The sequence below is a fragment of the Dromiciops gliroides genome, chromosome 3 (assembly GCF_019393635.1).
Source record: "Dromiciops gliroides isolate mDroGli1 chromosome 3, mDroGli1.pri, whole genome shotgun sequence".
NCBI classification, from domain to species: domain Eukaryota; kingdom Metazoa; phylum Chordata; class Mammalia; order Microbiotheria; family Microbiotheriidae; genus Dromiciops; species Dromiciops gliroides.
This window is the reverse complement of record NC_057863.1, coordinates 570,323,773-570,344,471: the sequence shown is the minus strand read 5'-3', so window position 1 is coordinate 570,344,471 and position 20,699 is coordinate 570,323,773. Positions and strand designations below refer to the sequence as shown.

General features: G+C 40.9%; 1 protein-coding gene across 1 annotated transcript in view; it reads left to right on the top strand.

The window, feature by feature from the left end:
* The first annotated feature begins 13,280 nt into the window (after positions 1–13,280).
* The window catches only part of KPNA3 (karyopherin subunit alpha 3), a 102,284-nt gene continuing 94,865 nt past the window's right edge, over positions 13,281–20,699 (top strand). The window contains exon 1 of the mRNA XM_043994742.1: positions 13,281–13,476. Within this exon, the coding sequence (XP_043850677.1) occupies positions 13,408–13,476 (69 nt within the window). The 5' untranslated portion in view covers positions 13,281–13,407. The remainder of the gene's footprint in view (positions 13,477–20,699) is intronic.

Sequence of the window (20,699 nt, the reverse complement as noted above, 5' to 3'; positions counted from 1 at the left end):
CTGCTAGTTTGAAAGTAATCCCAGAGTGAAAGGGGGGGGGGGGAAGTATGGGATTTACATTTTAAAATCTATTGGGAAAGCTGTGCATACCCTTTGACCCAGCAATACCACTTTGGGGTCTTTTTCCCAAAGAGATCATGGAAAGGGGAGAGGGACCCACATGTACAAAAATATTTACAGCTGCTCTTTACGTGGTGGCAAGGAATTGGAAGTTGAGGGGATGCCCATCAATTAGGGAATGGCTGGACAAGTGGTGGTATATGAATGTAATGAAATACTATTGTGCTGTAAGAAACGATGAACAGGAGGAGTTCGGAGAAACCTGGAGGGTCTTGCGTGGGCTGATGATGAGTGAGATGAGCAGAACCAGAAGAACATTGTGCACAGTATCATCAACATTGTGTGTTGATCTACTGTGATGGACTATATTCTTCTCACCAGTGCAATGATACAGAAGAGTTCCAGGGAACTCATGATAGAAGAGGATCTCCAAATCCAGGAAAAAAAAAAAGAACTGTGGAGTATAGATGCTGAATGAACCATACTATTTCTTTTGGTTTTGGTGCTGTTGTTTTTCTATTTTGAAGTTTTTCATCATTGCTCTGACTTTTCTCTTATAACATGACTAATGCAGAAATATGTTTTGTAACGATTGGAATGACGCCACCTGCTGGAGACTTACTGTAGAAGAGTTCTGCCCATGAAGTGAAGGTCTTTGAGGGCAAGACCAGGAGTCTTTTCTTTGGCATCAGGAAGTGACGCCAGCTAGTGGGAGGAGGAAGGAAGAGACTGGCACTCAGTCTCGGGCTCTTTCCTTTGGACTCTGGTGGAGAGCGGAGCTAGAAATGTGCTCTCCCTTTAATAGATAGGAATCTAGGCCTTTCTCTCTCTTTACCAAAATTCTTATTCTCCTTAATAAATGCTTAAAAGTCTAACTCTTGCTAAAGCTTATAATTTATTGGCGACCACTCATTAGATATTTTAGACAGTTTAGCTAGAATTTTAGCCCTTAACAGATGGCTGACCACGAAGAGGAAAGCTAAACCTCAGTCTTCTTCTGATCTTCTGGTTGGGTAAGAAATTTCCCCTACCCTTTAAATTGCTAAGTACGGGCGTACTGGCTGTGTTTTCCCTTTAAATTTTTTCAAATGGACCTTTTAAACTCCCTAATTACCTTATTTTTTATTTTAGTCTGTTTAACCAGACAAATGGGAGATAAGATCATGTTAATGCTTTGTTTTTGTGGATTTTCTATTTTTATTTTTATTTTTGTTAAAAGAGCCAGCAACTTACTCACACAAGGAAATATCTCTCCCTCTCCCAACCATGCTTTTTCAGAGAAACCTGAAGAGATTCCCCGCAGCTTTTCCCAGTTCTAACACTAATTGTTGCTCTAATTTTGCATGCCTGGAGGCAATGACCCACCCTCTTGAAGCTTTTAATCCCCTAGCACCTGGAGGCAAAGTGGGGAAAGAGGAATCCAGGTCTGAGTTCAAAATCAAGTCTGATTCAAATTGCGCTGGTCCCTCCCCTCCTCTCCAGACCCCACCCTCTACTCCTCCCATGGCCAAGCCCATTGCTTCCCCTGCCTGGGAAGTCCAGAGATCTGATGCGCATGCTCAACTTTCTCTAACTACATTTGCAGCTTCAGGCTCAGCCCTTCCCCAGCCTGGCTGTGCTTCTGAGAAAATCTTAGAAAACCCTTTAAATTCCAGATATACTCATTTTGCTCATAATTTTGCTAACCTGCTTTTGTCTTTAATTAGTAATCTTATAAAGCATTTGTATGGTGAAAAGACTGACAGACAATATAGAGGGGTTAAAGAAGAAAAACTTAAGATGAATAAGAATGACAATCATCAACATAGTTCAAGACTCAGCTTCTTTTGCCATGGAAGGGTATATATTGTACAGAAATGTAGAAGGAAGCAGCAAGGTATCGATATGAGTATTGGGGATTTTAGATACCGGAATCAAAAGTGTTCTGAATTCACTCAGAGTAATAGTATCAGTTCAGAGGTTACATAGGATTTCTATGCTATCATATCTACATTTTGAAATTAATGGTATGGGTTTATTTTCATAGAGATGTTCATGCTTTTGAGGTTGTGTTTTATACTTAGTTTTTAAAACAAGGAGAATATTTGTAAAAGTTTTTTATAGTCATGTGATCAAGTTTATATTTTATAATACTCTTATTAATATTAAGTTCATATTCATTTATATTTCCTTAGTTTGAATTTCATTGTCTTTTATTGTTCCATGTGTATTTTCTTCTATTCATTTGTCTATCTAATTTTGAAACATTGCAAGATGGTTTTGTTTTTATTATACAATGTTAATTCTAGGAGTATTGTGCTCCCATAGTCTGAGTTGTTTGTTTTTGTTATTTTTTTTTAACTGATTATTTGATCAAACTCTTTAAAGCATTTCCCTGGCAAATTTGTTGCCATGCAAGTGTAAATTTATTCTAGAGTATTATTTTGATAAGACATATTCATAAAAAAAAGAGGGGAAACATTTTTAAAAGTTGTCTTTGAGGATTGTGTGTTGTGCTTTAACTTGTATTTAAGTATGTTCAGATTTTTTCCAAAAAGTAATGTATACTAAGTTAAAAAAAAGGGGTATTATTGAATTGTTGCATAATTTATATGATTTGTGTCTGAGGTCAAGATGTATTCACATTTTTTGCAATCACTTTATTATCCTCATTTCTTAAATCATATAGAGACTTGGATTATGGGAACTTATCATTTAAGACATTAATTGCCTTTATTCTGATTTATCAGATGCCAGTTGGCCAAGAGTGCCATCCAATCACAAGAGGATACCCATGCAAGAGCAGACACTGAACTGTCACATGAGGGGAGACATGCATGAAGTCAAGGTATGGCCGAGGAACGGCTTTTGACTAATGTTGAGGTTGGATTCTCTTGGTTTTAATATTTTATTTTATTTTTCCCACAATATTGTACAGATGGCTGGAAGTATTCATCCCACCCATCTCACTTCTACACCTGGCTTCTATGCTTCCTCCTATATGCCTGATGCCATGGACATCTCAATCCCATGCCTCTGATTAAGTCTGACTCAGTTTCCTCCAATATGTTCGGTGGCATGGACATATATTCCATCCACCTATTTTAAACCTGGCATACTGCATGGGCAGTATATATTGCTCAAGTGTGGGAATGCTCATATCCATCATTTCTCTGTTCTTTTATGGTAACCCCCCATAATTATCTCAGGTGTCATGATAAATACAGTGTTGAATTTGGCCTTGACACCTGTTACCAATTATATTAGATTTTCTAATTTCTCATAATGGCATGAGGATAATTAGGCAGATGATGCAAAAAGTGATAAACAAAGATAAAAATTATTTTTATTAATTAATATTGCAGCAATTGTCTTCTCAATTACCCTCCATAAGGGGGGACTATAGTAATATTATAATTTTAAAGAATGTTTCAATTTTTGTTTTATTGTATGTTTCATGTGTAACAACTAAGATTCTGAATTCCCTTAGACATGTTTTTGAGAACTTTCATTGTTTGATTTGATTATTGACAAAGCTATTTTAAAGTTGTGTTAAGCTCAATTTTGTAGGAAATTTTCCTGGCTGATTACCAGCATCCACACATCAACCCCTGAAAAGACTTCCATTCCACGACTACACCTAGAGGACATCTGAGAAAAGACTTTCAGAGACTTTAAATGAACAGTTTTGATTGTTGTTTTTGTTGTTTTTTTTCTCTTTCTGTTATAATATACACAATCTGTAACATGTATTCTCTGCAGAGGCCCTCCCTTTGCAAGACTAATGTCAAAGCGTCGGTTCATGAGGACAAAAAAAAAAATCGCCCCTCTGGACAAAACTTTCCTCTCTTCCTTTTCTATATTGTGGTTCACATATTATTAGTTAGCAATAGTTATTATATTGTTTTTACTGTTCCGTCAAGGAAACATTTTGTTTCTTGAGGAACAACAGGGGGGACTGTAACGATTAGAATGACGCCACCTGCTGGAGACTTACTGTAGAAGAGTTCTGCCCATGAAGTGAAGGTCTTTGAGGGCAAGACCAGGAGTCTTTTCTTTGGCATCAGGAAGTGATGCCAGCTAGTGGGAGGAGGAAGGAAGAGACTGGCACTCAGTCTCGGGCTCTTTCCTTTGGACTCTGGTGGAGAGCGGAGCTAGAAATGTGCTCTCCCTTTAATAGATAGGAATCTAGGCCTTTCTCTCTCTTTACCAAAATTCTTATTCTCCTTAATAAATGCTTAAAAGTCTAACTCTTGCTAAAGCTTATAATTTATTGGCGACCACTCATTAGATATTTTAGACAGTTTAGCTAGAATTTTAGCCCTTAACAGTTTAATGTTATCATGTATATATGTGTATATATGTGTATATGTGTGTGTGTGTATATATATATATATGACTTATATCAGATTACCTGCTGTCTAGGGGAGGGGGGAGGGAGGGAGAAAAATCTGAAATTGGAAAGCTTGTATAAACAAAAGTTGAGAACTATCTTTACATGTAACAGGAAAAAATAAAATACTTTATTTAAAAAAATAAATAAAATCTATTGAGAACTTAATAGCCATCTCATATTAACTCTTTCTTGACCGTGAAAAAGGAAAGGCTTGTTTAAATCAGGGAGCAACTTTAAAATGAGTGAAATTTAATTATGGAATGGAAAAGGTGATTCAGACTGAAGAGGATCCACGAGGGATTGACAAGAACCTGGATAGATATTCACAATGACAGGAAGAGAGGGAGGTGACAAGGAACTTGGAAAGTCTGTTAAGAAGTAGAACTTTGAAAGCTTTATAAAGTTATAAAGTTATATATAACACATTTAGTTAAATTAGAAGCAAGGTAAACAAAGGATATTAGAAAGAAACCATGTATTTGATTGTAATGTATAATGTATATCAGATTGTTTGCTGGCTTTGGGAGGGGGAAGGGAATGGAGGAGTGGGAGAAAAATTCAGAACTCAAAAAAATATTTGTACATGTAATTGGGAAAAAAATTTTAAAAGAAAGGAGTTGCTCTTAGCAACTCAAAAAGGCAACAGCATTGCAATTAATTGTTGTAGTATAAAATTTCTTGCCATATTATAAAGAGAAATTCTATGGAATAAAGATGTTATTTAGATAGCTGGGATATGACTAGGAAATATAGTACTCTACCCCTGAAAGACCATTGTTAGGGCATATTTCCCAATCTTTGGGATCTCATGAGTTCCCCAAGAAAGGGGATAGGAATTTGAGGCTGCCTGCCATTTGGAGCTTCCCCTCCTCTTTCTCCCAGGGTTGAAATTGAAAAGTTGGAGGAAAGAATGGGTAGGGTAGGTTATGGAGATGAAAGGCATTGAGATGGCTCTTTGGGTGGCATTTGAAAGAAAATAAATTAAAAGATCAAAGTGCTACCACAAATCTTTGAAAATGAGTTAATTGTTAACTCTGTGCTCGAAATTTTAAAGCATAATTGCTTAATACCCCTCAAAAATTGAGATTTTGATTTTGTGGTTGTAAATTCAGATGTGATTTGGTTGAGATTTGCCCTGGAACTAAATTATGATGTAGTGAAATGTGTTCTCTTAACTGTAGCATAAAATGCAAAAAACAAAAATCCTGGAAAAATGCAAGGAAACCAAATTTATTAGCTGTGTAATCTTAAACAAATTATCTTATCTTTGCTTACCTCAGTTTCCTGATCTGTAAGAAGGAAAATAATAATGGTACCAATCTCCCAGAGTTGTTGTGAGGATCAGATGATATAATGATTGTGAAATGCTTAACAATGGCATATAGTAAGCACTATATAAATGGTGACTGTTATTATTTTTATTATTCTTTATTTGGATGTAATTGTTCCATACTTGATAACTCTATACCAGGTTTTAGATGTGATTAGTATAAAATGCCAAAGGTGATAAAAATGAATGATTTTTATATAAGATAATTTGGAAATGTATTAGGCTGAATTGACATCATCTGACTGGTAATAAGTCTTGTTTCATGTTTTAAATACATGATATTGTAGGTGTTATTGTGTTTCTAAAATTTTTTCTTATATTATAAAATCTAAGAAACCATTGTAGCTGAAATACTGTTAGACAAATAGGGAATTTTCCCCCTGTTATGGTGTAAGTAAGGTCAATCTGTACCCTTGAGGCAATGAGTCTTCACATTGTTACAACTATGTCCCTCCTTTCCCTTTCACAACAAATTTCTATAATCAGGGCAGATGAATAGTAGAAGTTTTGTATGTATAATATTAAATCTATTAATTGATTGATAATGAACCATCTCTGAGTTACTGTAATAGGATATAAGAATGAAAAATCTTACAATTTTAATCTGTATATCCTCCTAAAGGGTGAATTAGACAAAGTAATAAGGCAAATGTGATGTAAAAGTTTTCTAATTAAATGAAATAGTAAATTTTGAGAAAGCAACAGGATTAGTTTGTTTTCTCTAAGAATTGGATACATATATGTATACATTATATATAAATACATATTCGTATATATGAATGATTCATTCCCGAATATTTGTTTATTTCTTCTTTTTTGAAGGCAATCAGGTTAAGTGACTTGCCCAGGGTAACACAGCTAGTAAGTGTCTGAGGCTGGATTTGAACTCAGGTCCTCCTGACTTCAGGGCCAGTGCCTTCCAAATGTGTCTAATGGGAAATTCAGGCTTTATGTTTTAGTAATAAGTTCTCAAAATTAGATTAAGGATTTTAAATATAAAATTGGTTTGATAATTGTTAAGAGAGTGAAATCATTTTCCCATTTTAAAGTATCTGTCTGATAATTTTAAAGACAAAAGGATTCATTTTATAAGTCATACCCTCATAAATTTTTATTTAGATTCTTATATCAGATACAGGGTAAAAATAGCAAGTGGTTTATAAAAACTGAAAATTTCTAAAGTCTCAGGTGATTTATGGGTTCCTAATTTGATCTTCTTATAGTTCTGTTGTTAATAGGATCAGAATCATAAGGCTTGAGCTGGTTTTCACCACATGAACTAGTTATTGGAAAAAGAAATTTAAGACATTGTACCAAATTGTATTAAGTCTTGTAACTGGAAAATTTTAGCAGAATTATCTAGAAAATTCTGCAAGTAATTTGGAATCAGAGAAGCAAAGCCCCCTTCAGAGCTGCCCTAAGAATGAAGCCTATTCCAGAATGTTTAAGAGAAGATATTTCCAAGGACAAGGGATGTCTGGGACTGAAGACAAGATAAAATGATTAAATGAACATTAGGAGTGGGCTACTAGGATACAAGGAGACTTGATATTAGTTAACATTGATGATCATTGTTGTATTACTTCAACTTTTTGTTTCATGGTGTTTATACTGAGTTTTCTTGGTTATCTTAGTGACATGTGAATTTCTACTCTCAAAATTAGTTCACTATGAGCCATCTAAGTAGTTTGATCTGTAGCCTAACTTAGGTAATTCTGATTATGAATATATGAAAAACCTTATAGATTTGACTTATAGATAAGAGATCTATGGGAGGAGTAGGATGGCCCATTCTCCATGAACCAAAAGAGGGAATTATGGGAATTGAGTGAATGTGACTCCATTTTGTGACTCAGTTTTGGAGCTAGCTCAGTTCTGCTTCTATTCAATCATGGGTCTAAGTCCAATTTCTGTCTTGTGAGAAAACTTTATTCAATTATGGGAATTGTGAGAAAACATTATTGTATCATTTGAACCTAGCCCTGCATGGCTGGGAAGTTGGACCCCTTAACTAAGGACCTAGGTTATGCTGACCAGAAAACCAGTCAGATCCAAAGATCAATGCAAGGGGTTATACATCTCAAGCAACCCATATGTCTTATGTGAAAACTGGCCCTTATACTGGTCAATCAGGTACTGTTTCTTATTCCTTTGATTGAATGCAGGTGCTTGGGGAATGGGAAATGGGACACCTTTTTTTTCTGATTTAAGGGAATTATACCTATTCATTCATCCCTGTCTCACGTTGGAAAGCTTCTAATCTTTCCTCCAGTTAGAATTCAGATTACCTAATCTTGTATTTTAGTTTATATACTGTTAATTAATTAAAGTATTTTATTTTTTTCCAGTTACACATAAGGATAGTTTTCTCTTTTTTCTTTTTCTTTTTAGTGAGGCATTTGGGGTTAAGTGACTTGCTCAGGGTCACACAGATAAAGGATAGTTTTCAACGTTTGTTTTCACAGGATTTTTTAGTTCTAAATTTTTTTTTTCCCACCCTCCCTTCCCTTCCTCCTCCCCAAGACAGAAAGCAGTATGATATAGGTTGTATATATACAATCACATTAAGCATATTTCTACATTAGTCATCTTGTGAAAGAAGAATCAGAGCACTAGGGAAGAACCTCAAAAAAGAAGGAAAAAAACCCAGTCCAAAAGTAGAAACAGTATGGTTCAATCTGTATTCATAATTCACATTTCTTTTTTCTGGATGTTGAGAAGACTTTCTATCATGAGTTCTTTGAAACTGTTTTGGAGCGTTGCACTGATGAGAAGAGCCAAGTCTATCACAGCTGATCACACAATGTTGCTGTTACTGTGTACAATGTTCTCCTGGTTCTGCTCACTTCACTCAGCATAAGTCCACTTAAGTCTTTCCAGGTTTTTCTGAAATCTGCTGGCTCATCGTTTCTTACAGCACAATAGTATTCCATTACATTTGTATACCACAACATGTTTAGCCATTCCCCTATTGATGGGCATTCCCTTGATTTCCAATTCTTTGCCACCACAAAGAGAGCTGCTATAAATATTTTTGTACATGTGGGTACTTTTTTCTTTTCTATGGTCTCTTTGGGATACAGACCTAGCAATGGTACCACTGGGACAAAGGGTAAACATAGTCCCATAGTCCTTTGGACATAGTTCCAAATTGCTCTCCAGAATGGTTGGATTAATTCACAGCTCCACCAACAATGCACTAGTGTTCCAATTTTTCCACAGCTTCTCCAACATTTATTAATTTCCTTTTTTGTCATATTATCCAGTCTGATAGGGGTGAATTGGTACCTCAGAGTTGTTTTAATTTGCATTTCTCTTGTATGGGCCAAATTTAGTATGGGGAGAGTTAATTGGATGGCTAGCTGTAATATTGGGGGTTCAGAAAATAATGAGAGACCTCTAGGTCCAGAGTTTCCTCTCTTCTAAACTGCCTTTTTTTTTTAGCTATTTCTCTCAGACTGATAAGGAGATTAACAGCCTCTTTTCCACAAACAAATCAGGTTTTATTAATGGGAACAAAATTTATAACACAAGTGGAGTTAATAGAGCTAGAGACAATGAGAAAGGGGATAGAGAAAGGGGAAAATATGACCCACTTCCCAGAAGGTTAGAATCTAAATCTCTAAGGTAAAAAGGCCCCCAGGTACCTTGAATAAGCTCTGCTTCCTCAGCTACAAAAACTGACTCAAACCCTAAACTTGCTTCCTGCTCAGCTGGCCTAAAGAGCCAGCCTTCCTTCAACAACACAAACTCACCACTACCTGGAATCTGTATTTCCAAGGAGAATCAGCTGTGCAGTGTCTCCCAGTTAGGTCCAAAGGTCAATCACCACCAGCTCCTCTCTCTCTCTCTCCCTCTCTCCCTCTCCCTCCCTCTCCCTCTCCTTCTCTCCCTCCCTCCCTCTCTCCCTCCCTCCCTCTCTCCCTCCCTCTCCCTCTCTCCCTCTCCCTCCCTCTCCCTCTCTCTCCCTCTCCCTCCCTCTCCCTCTCTCTCCCTCTCTCCCTCCCTCTCCCTCTCCCTCTCCCTCTCCCTCTCCCTCTCCCTCTCCTCTCTCTCCCTCTCCCTCTCTCTCCCTCTCCTTCTCTCCCTCTCTCTCCCTCTCCTTCTCTCCCTCTCTTCCCTGTTCCTCTCTTCCTCTTCCTGCCTCTCCCACACGCAGGTAGGTTCTTAGCCATGCTGAGTCTCCAATTGGTTCAACATACCCCCTGGGCTGTCCCCATTATAATTTGGCCAGGCCCATGTGGGCATGGGGGAACTCCCAGGAGGGGCTTAGGCACTTAGTTGGATACTTTGACTCAATAAATGTTCTTTGTGTTATTCAGTCCCACCTAATACACATGACAAATCTGATCAGAGTTCCTTCTGTTTGTTCTATAATCTCAAGTACACACCCATCTTTTCTTAGGCTTTTCAAGATTACATCTTTTCAGTCTAACCCCAAATCACAATTAATTCCTTACACTCTGATCAATAGTGATTTAGAGCATTTTTTTTCATATGGCAATAGGTAGCTTTGACTTCATCAGAAAACTGCCTGTTCATATCCTTTGACCATTTCTCAATTGGGGAATGACTTGGATTCTTATAAATTTGATTTAGTTCCTGATATATTTTAGAAGTGAGGCCTTTATCAGAAATACTGGCTGTAAAAATGTTAATTTATTTTTTAAAACTGCACCTATCTCCCCTATCTTTGGGGTCACTGCAAAGCTGAGGAGGCCTAATCCCAATTTGTAATGCAATTGGCATGCATTGGTTAATAAATCAATATGCTCAGAAGCTCTAACCTTTGTTTCATCTTATTTCAGATTTCACCTGCCACATCATGGTGAGAGAACAAGGCAGTGCCTATGTAACTAATGCAATCCCTCAAGAAAAAGGAATAATTCCATTATAGGACAAAATCAAGATTTTGTAGAAGGGTATCCAAAAGGTTGTTGCAGGGCTTTTCAGCCATATCTACTACAGAGGAGCAATCATGGAGAAGATTCCCTGAAGTTGGAATGTCAGGGAGTAAAGTGGCTGGATTAAGATTGGAAAACTGATTTGAAGTCACATTTTCTTTGCTCAGCAAAGTCACTTCATCCCCAGCAAGTCTTTGATCTGAAAAGGCATGAGTTCAAGGTCTCAACAAAAGAGCCTCAACCTCATGGGATACTGGAAATGGAGCTCGTAATACCAAATCACATGCCTTTTCTACTAAAAGGCTGTGGCCAAATTGCCAGCTGTACAGAACGATATGCCATGGGGCAAGGAGAGGGCCCAAGGGATTAAGGAACCCAGAGGCCAACCCTCTTTGCTCATGAACAAAGAGACAAAAGGGCTTATTGTAATTTCAAAGTCCCAAGGTTGGAGAGGCTAACAATGCTCTTGAGGTCTGCCAAGGCAGTGAGGTGTTCTGGTTCAATCTGCAAATGTTCTGAAACAGTGTCTGGTTAGAGAGGATAAGGGGTTAGTAATCTCACCAAAGGATGGAATCCACTGATAACAGTAAACTTGCTTATTCCTGGAATAGCATGGAGCTGCTTCTAAGTCTTTGGGGCCAAAGAGTTTGAACTCCTTTAGGAGAAACAGCAAGAGCCTGCAGACAAAAGGAAACCAAGATACTTGACTGTGGGAGGCACCATTGTACCTTTGATTTGGAGGCTTTGTGGCTTCTGGCATGTAGTTAGGAAAGGAGATGGTCCCTGTCATCTAGGCAGATCTCAGTATTGGGTGTGGCCAGAGTGGACCTATCAGAAAAGAGAATTGTGTTTATTCCTTAGGGGTTACCATGAGTATTTTTATGAGTTTTCTCTGTTAATGGGCTTCTGAGTCTTTTTTTTTTCCCTTTTTTTTTTTGCCTTCTGCATTTTCTGTGGGGGTTGGCTTCCATCCTGACAAGAATTTGTTATTTCCAGGACTTTTAAGGGAATTGGGGACCCTGTTACCTGCACTGGTGGAAACCTAGACATTAATTAAATAAAAGCTATATTCAGAGATTTCTCAGAGGAAACTAGGCAGTGGTAATAATGAGCTAAAAGGGAAATTGATTTCTTTTGAGGGAGGCCCCAAAGATTGAACTGTCAGTTTGGGGGTCCCTGAATCCCTGACTACAGGTGGGATACATTTAAAACCCCGGTAGACTTCACTTAATCTCACACGGTTTGAAATAGTTTTCAGCCACCACTTCCGCCACCCGAACTTCCCTAATAAAACTCTCAGTCATTGCACTCTGTATGATGTGCCTTCATCCTAGGAGTACCAGGTTGGTCTGAATCACTTCTCCAGGTATCTCTTCTTATCCTGTGATTCATAATCACTTCCTTTATTCTCTCCAACTCTGCCACTCACTCCCTTTGTGTCCTTGGACTAGCTTTTCTTTGTTTGTAAAATGAGGGGGCAGGATTAGATGTGTCCCTTCCGAGTCTATGAACCAGTAAAATCCTCCTTCTACGTTCTAAAGAAACCCACACTGTCAGTTTCCTTGACTTAGTTTTATGCTGCTCCTTCGGCCAATACACCCTTTCACTCTCCCCTGGGGGAGACAACTCAGTGGGTCCCCTGCTGGAAGGTTCTGCCTATCAGTTCCATTCAATTAAATAAACATTTATTAAGCACCAACTATTTGCTAGGCACTGTAATAAGACCTGGGGATACAAAAAGAGGCAAAAGACAATCCCTATGGCAAATGCTACCGACTACAATTCTCCTGATCTCTCCATAGGGTTTGAAGCAGTTATGCAAGGCTTGGAAGGCTTGCAGGGGCTCAGGTTTAGGGAGTGAAGGAAAAGACAATTGGTTAAAAGGTAGGGAAGAATTAGGGTAACCTGTGGAAATTATCCTCACTCTCCACTCAAATTCTCTCCCTAGGTATATATGTAAGTGCTAGTAAGGTGGTAGGAGGTGAGCGTGGGTTCAGCGGGATACAGAACACAAAGCAGGGCCCTATATGCTGTCCAAGTATGACAATGAGGAGGCAGAGAAATCCCGTTACGCTTAATGGACTGATGCCTGGGATGGCAAAGCGCACTGCCCAGGAAGCCCCTCCTTGAGGCGGCCCACGGGGTGGAGCCCCGAGGGCGGGTGGAGCGCGCATCACCTCAGCCATCCGCCGCGCGCCCAGGGATCCCGGCATACACCACTTTCTCTCCTTCGCGATGGAATATAACCCTCGCTCATAGCCGGGCATGCCGGGAACTGTAGTCCCCCGCCTTCCCTCCAGCGTGCCAGAAGGAAAAGCCGTTGGGCCCAGCTCCATTTTATGCAAATAAGCTGCAGCCCCGAGGCGGCTAGGGGGAGTGGGAGGTTTGCTCTGGTGTGTCACCCTAGGAACCCGCGCACATCGCAGCCCAAGCCGCCGGCTGTAGCGTTTCCATCCGGGTGTCACATGGGCCCGAGCCCTTTCCCTGAGCGTGCCCCTCCTAGATTCCATCCTCCCCCTTTCTCCCGCCCCCGCCCCACCCCCACCTCGCTACCGGCCCCACGCCTCCCCTAGCGTTCAGAGGCGTCACGGAACGTGCCCCCCTCCTCTTTTTTCCCCCCTCCCTGGCTTTCCCTCCCTCTCTCACCCTTCCCCCAACCCCAGCCCTCCCCCTCCCGCGCCGGAGACTCGCCGCCGCCGCAGCAGGAGGAGTAGCCGCCGCCGGAGCAGCGCAGAGCCATGGCCGAAAACGCCGGCTTGGAGAACCACCGCATCAAGAGCTTCAAGAATAAGGGCCGCGATGTGGAAGTGAGTGTCGCGCCGCCGCCGCCGCTGGCGGCCGAAGGGCCGGGGCCTGGCCGCCCCCGGCGGGCGGTGAAGCTGGTTCTCGCCGGTTCGCGGTTTGGAGTTGGCCGCCGCAGCCGCCGCCGCCGCCTCCTTCTCCTCACCGGGGGGCGGCGGCGGCGGGGCAGGGAGGAGCACGGGGCGGCGGCAAGGGCAGCGGAGCGGAGGTGGGTGGAGGGGTCGAAGCCTCCGGGGCCCCGTTCCCGCTCCCCGTCTCGCGGAGGCACCGGCTGGCGGGGGAGACGAGGGCAGAGGCTTGGGGGTTTTTCTCCTCCGTCATGCGGGCGCGGCCTGGTGGAGGCGAGTGAGGGATGTGCGGTTACGAGGCGCCGCCGGAGGCCGGCCGGCGAGAGCGAGCAGGGGATGCCGCCGCCGCCTCCTCCGCGCCTCGCCCGGCGGGCTCCCAGCTCCGGCCCGGCCGCCTCAGACCCGCACGCCCGTCGGGCAGAGGAGGGGCCGGCGTCTCGCCGCGCAGCGGGAGCGGCTCCACTCGGGGCTCGGGGGAGCAGCGAGGGCCCAGGCGGGGGGCGGCGGCCCGAGCCCCGGGCTCGGCGTGGGGCAAGGCCCGGTAACTGACTCGCGCCTGGGTGGCGGATGGGGGAGGGAGGGATGCGCCAGGACCATTTTCCTCACCCCCTGCTAACCGTGTAATATTCTTTCAGCCTCTCACTCCCCTCCCGCTCGGCATTTGGATCAGGACGAGGGGCAGACAATAGTTTGTGATCTATTGTGTTCTTACTCTGGGAGGAAAAAAGGGGGGGTGGTGTCCTTTCCATTCCTTCCTCCTGGTTTCCTCTCCATTCCTTGGAGTATATGATGTGTGCATGATCTGATCGATCATTTATGGAAAGTATTCTCATGGAAATGTTGTCAAGGCATTTCCACCCTTTCACCTCTGGCTCCCGCTATAAGGTAGTCGAGCGGTTCTTTTTGTGGCAAGATTGTAAACATTCAGTGTGGTCACTCAGTGTGCTGCCACTCGTGTGTTGCCATTGTTTCATTAAGGTGACATGAGCAGGTACTACTTTCAAACTCAGCTCATCCTAAGCAGCGCTAGGGGTCTCTGTGCAGCTATTTAAAGCGTGTAAGTGCAGTGTACAAACTTAATGGGTACCCTTTGGTCGAGATATGTGTACCTGTATATGTATATGTGTGTGTATGTGTATATCTATAGATATAGATACAGCCTGCTCCAGTCCCATCCCCATCCTCTTTTGCAGGATATGATTTGTAGGTTTGAAATAATTGGCTAAGCGTTCTGTGCATTTTACAAATGAATATTAATCCAAATAATTTTACAGTCAGGAGAAAATCATTATTACTTGTGTTTTATAATGAGTAAACAGACACGTTGTTCTCAAAAACACAAAGTTACTCTGACAAAATCTGGAGGCATTTCAGAATATATAATATTGAAAATAACTGATTATTATTGTGGAGATCTCATTCCATGAAAGAAAAAAATTGAGACATGTCTACATGAGTATGTCCTAGCCTTTACTGTATTTCCCACCACAGACACCTGTCCCGAATCTAAGACCCATTAAAAAATGAAATTCAGAAAGCTGGAAATTGCTTTCTCCTGGTCTAGTGCCATGAGTTCAGTGAAGGACCATTTGCAACCAAGTCTTTCCACCTGCTGCAGCCTTCCTATATTAGAAAATGTAAAAAAAAGCAAAAATAGCCTTGTTTTCCCCAGAAGGTATGGTAAACTTATCTTACTTCCAGAGTTCCTAGGATGCTTGGATAGTTGTGTTTTTTCTGATTTCTCCCTCCATCCCTTTTCTTTGTTTTCTTATTCCTGTAACATCCAATACTATTATTCCGCACAAAGAATAGACATTAAATGTTTGCTACTCCTGACATAAATTTCTGTCTTTAAAATATAGCCAGTTATAATGCTTTCATGGGCATCTTAAAGGATGAGTAGTAATAGACTTTGTGACCTAAAACAATATTCCAGGAAGAACAGCAATTAATCTTCATTTTACAGATTGGCAGACTTGGGTGTAGAAAGGCCATCTACTGCCAAACATCTTGACTTTTGCCATGCTACTATGCCCCCTTCTCTTCCTTCCAGGCCAGATCTCCAGAGACCATTCCCTCCTCAGGCAGTACTACTATTGCTTATGGATTGTGAGAATTGACTGTGGCTCCCACAGAACAAAACTCTTTTCCCTGGCTGTAACTCCCTTATATGTACTACCTTTCTGCATTAGGATACAAATTTCTTGAGAGCAAGAAACACCAGGCTTTGTCATTTGTATCCCCAAGATCCTATCAAAGTGCTTGACACTATAGTAGGTGCTTGGTAACTGTTTTTTCCATTCATTTATTTATTTTAGTCATAGGTTGTAAGACAACCCCTTCTCCACCCCCAAACCCCAAGTCAGAGTAGTCAGTGACAAAATTAGGGCTTTTGATTACTTAACTGGTGGTCTGTCCTTCAAAGCACAGCAAGGTATATAGTTATTATCATCCTGTAATATGAAAGTAATTTTATGCACAAGGTGCTGGATACTATGCAAATTGATCTTAACTACTATTCCTTCTTTTTAGGAGTTTATAATACAGAACAGAGAATATTTAGGTAAATATAAACAAAGAAAAATCATACAATAAAAATCCTGTAAGTAAGAAGGCAGAAGGGATCATCAGAAATAAAATACAATTTCCCAGAAGTATACAGTTGTGCTAGGAGATTGAATATGAGCTGAGCTTCAGGAGAAAAGCATTTCATATATATCCACCCAGTATTAGCTTCATAGAAGGATTCTAATAGGTCTTTGGGGGGAAGAGAAGCAGCTTGGTTCATTTTTCAGGGAAGATGTAACAAGCTTAGGAGGAATATATAAAAAGGCATTGATTTAGAGTAAAGATTCAGACAAGTTAGAATGGAAGGACAAAAAGTAATGGAGATGAGAATCTCGTGGATAACCAGAGGATGGGCACTATACAGGGATATAGTTTTGTTTTAGTAGGGAGTTCTAAAAGGAGTTACTATAGATACATACATACTCTTCTGTCCTTCATTGCTTCAGCCTACCTTCCTAGGCTAATTACAAAGTCTCTCTCATACACGTTTCAGCCAAAATGGGCTGTGTGATGTTCAGTTTCTTATTTTCCATGCCTGGAATGTTCTTCCTCCTTTCCTCTGCCTTTTGGAACTTTTGAAGACTCATCTCAAATACCTTTCCTGACTTCCTCAGTTGTTGGGCCTCCCTTCTTTCCCTCCTTCCATCCCTTTGTATCTTTTTGATTATGTCTTTTGTTGTTCAAGCTTTTCAGCCTTGTCGGACTCTTCATGACCCTATTTAGGGTTTTCTTGGCAAAGATTGTGCTTCAGTTCATTTTACAGTTGAGGAAACTGAGTCAAACAAGGTTAAGCGACTTGCCCAGGGTCACCCAGCATGAGGCCAGATTTAAACTTGAGAAGGTCGGTCTTCCCTCCTCCAGGCCTGGCACTGTATCCACTGTGCCACCTATCTTCCTATTTGCCTGTCCTTTATTTACTTCTCTCTAAACGTGTAGCCCCCAATAGAATGTAAAGGTCCTTGGGTACAGGAATTGTTTTTGTTCATTTGTCTCCGTATCCCTAGGATCTAGCACAGTGTGTCTTGCACATAGTAGTTATTTAATAAGTGCTTGTTGATTGAATAATTTCATAATTCTAAGGAATGGGTGGCATGAACAAAACAGTGGGCAGGAAAGAATTTAACAGTTTTTAGAATTGGTTGCAATAGTGCTATGAAGGAGGTCTTGAAGGAAAAATATTGACACGTAGCAATGTATAGGAGCTAGACAAGGTATTGTAGGCTTTACTATGAATGTGTGTATATATGTGTATATATAAAATGTTTGCCTATGTATATACGCATTTGTTTCAGTTCAAGCAACATATAAGTATTTTGTATGGGAAGAGCATTTGTGCATCCTTGCTCCCATAGAAATTAGTCTGATATATGAGTTCTGACATATACCAATAACTTTATAAACCATAAAACATAAATTTGAGTTATCATATGACATTTCATAAGGGGTACAAAAAGGGCTCTATGAGGACTGAGGAGGAAATAACATCACCCAAAGGGTGTTCAAAGAAGCCTCCTGGGAAGAGGTGGCCTTTGAGCTGAGCTTTAAAGGATGGGTACGATTTTAGTAGGCAGGTTGGGAGGGTGTTCTAGTCAATAAAGACTTGGCTTTATAATCAAAGTCACAGAACCAAGAAAGTGAAGTTATATGTGAAGAATGGTGATTATTCCAATTCAGTAAGAGTGTAAGATGTCCCTCAGATTTGTGGCCTACAATGCAACAGGTGGTCAGCAAAATCCCAAGTGAGGCTGAACCATCAGATTAAAATGTAATTGGGAGGGGCAGCTAGGTGGCACAGTGGATAGAGCACTGGCCCTGGATTCAGGAGGACCTGAGTTCAAATATGGCCTCAGACACTTAACACTAGCTGTGTGACCCTGGGCAAGTCACTTAACCCCAATTGCCTCACCAAAAAAAACCCCCAAAACAACATGTAATTGGGAAATGTTTAATAAAATGAATAAAAATGCAATACAACATAGATGTTCATTTGTGGTTTTCCAAGTCAATATGCTGCTGTTGGCATCTCTGTTTGAATTTGCTGTCTCTACTATACAGTATTTGGATGTCTGTTGATGAAAAGTGGCATTTATATAGTATAGTTTTCAAAGAGCTTTACATGCATGATTTCATTTGAACCAAATAACAACACTATGAGGTAGCTACTTCAGAGAGCACAGCATTGTCTAGTGGAAAGAACAATGAGTTTGGAGTCACAGGACCTGAGTCTGATCTCTAACTCTGCTAATTAATAGCTTTATGACATTGAGGCAAATCCCTTAAATTTTCTTGGGCCTCCATTTTCTCATCTGTAAATGTGTATGTGTGTGTGTGTGTGTGTGTGTGTGTAATATAATACAGGACTGCTGAAGTCCCTTTTAGTACTGTAGTCAGTAATTACTAAATATGCATTAAGTGCTTGTTATGTGCTAGGTACTGAATTGAGTAGTAGAAAGTCAATCCCTACCGACCCCACCCCCCAGTTTACAATCTAAAGAGAGAAGACAAAGCTGAAAAGTGGGAGGAGGAGAAGGTACTCTATAAAGAGGCATGGTGGAAAAGTCCTGAAGTCATGAAATCGTGTAGCCTGGTGGGAAATGAGTGCTGAGTGCCCTCCTTTTTATTATTATTATTGTTGTTGTTGTTGTTAATTTGGGGGGGTGTGTGAGGCAGTTGGGGTTGAGTGACTTGCCCAAGGTCACACAGCTAGTAAGTGTCAAGTGTCTGAGGTCGAATTTGAACTCAGGTCCTTCTGAATCCAGGGCCAGTGCTTTACCCACTGCGCCACCTAGCTGCCGCTGAGTGCCCTCCTTAAATAAAGGTTTTGGAATTCCTGGTTCAACTCTCTAATCAGAGGGACAGAAGGTTTTGATGAGGGGTGAGTAACGAAGGCTGGTTGGATCTTGTAGGATGATGAGGTTTTTCCAATGATAAGCTTTCTTGGGCATGGTGAAATCCCCAGGGAGTACAGACAGGTGGGAAATGACATAGGCCCTGATACCTTTTTCTCTTCATTTTACAAACATCAGAGATGTTAAGTGATTTATTACTTACAGGAACTAGTAGATATTGACACTGAAGCATTTAAATACAGTTTGTCTTTTTTGGGGAGGAGGGGGCCAAGGCAATGAGGGTTAAGTGACTTGCCCAGGGTCACACAGTTAGTGTCAAATGTCCAAGGCTGGATTTGAACTCAAGATCCTCTTGAATCCAGGGCTGGTGCTTCATCCACTGCACCACCTAGCTGCCCCAATACAGTTTGTATTGATTTAAGTCTAGCATTTTATCTTCTGTACCAGAGGAGTCAAATTTGGAGCTCATGGCTGCAAGTGGTATAATACTCCAGACCTCCTAAACCAGATTAAAATGTAATTGAGAAATGCTTAACAAAATAAATAATAGAATACAACATAATGTTAATTTGTGGTTTTCTAGATCAATATGCAGTCTGCAGGGATCTGTTTTCTTTTACCACCACTGGACTACACATTGAATGATTATTTAGTAGACACTAGAGAACTATTGAAGAATATTGAGCAGGGGAGTGATATGACCAAATCTCTAAATAAAGAAGATTAATCAGACAACAGTATGAAAGAGGGATTAGAGAATGGGATAAAGACAGGAAGACTGGTTAGGAGGCTTTTGAAAGAGGGCATGTGACAATGAGGTCCTATGCTATGGTGGTAGCTGTAGTTATAGAGAGGAAGGGATGGAGATGAGAGCTTGGAGATAGAATTTTCATGATGGTGCATTTATATATGTATGTGCATGTATATTTGTAGATGTGTAATGAAGGGAGAGAAGAGTAAAGGGTCACTGGTGAAGTGTGCAGTGGAAAGAGTGGATTTGGTGCCAGACCTGGGTTTGGATCCTAATTTTGCCATTTACTATCTGTATCACCTTGGTCTGATCACATAATCTCTCTGACCCCTATTTCCTTATCTATAAAGTGAACACTAGTTTCTTAATTCCCTTTCAGCTCTTAATCTGTGATCCTATGATCCTCTTGCTAAAGTTAGAAACGAGAATGGTATCACCCATAGCAACTAGAAGATTAGATGGGAAAGGTTTCCCTGGAAAAACCAGGAAGGAGATCCTCAGGCATTGGATATTGTAAAATTCTAGCTAAACTATCTAAAATCTAATGAGTGGTTGCCAATAAATTATAAGCTTTAGCAAGAGTATTTAAGTAGTTTTTTTGTTTGTTTTTGTGGGGCAATGCGGGTTAAGTGACTTGCCCAGGGTCACACAGCTAGTAGGTGTCAAGTGTCTGAGGTCGGATTTGAACTCAGGTACTCCTGAATCCAGGGCCAGTGCTTTATCCACTGTGCCACCTAGCTGCCCTACTTAAATGTTTAAGTATTTATTACAGAGCATTAGGATCAGAGAGAGGTAAAAATTTAACTATTTCTAAGAGACCCTATCATCCGACCCACCATGGCAAGGTCAGGAACCAAAAGAGAGAGAACCCCTCTGCCAGCTTCCGCTTCCTACTTCGAGTCCTCCTCCCAGAAATGGGAGGCTCCTCAAGTTGATTGGCTGGTAGCCTTGATAGCTTTCCTACAATAAGTCTCCAGCAGGTGGCGGCATTC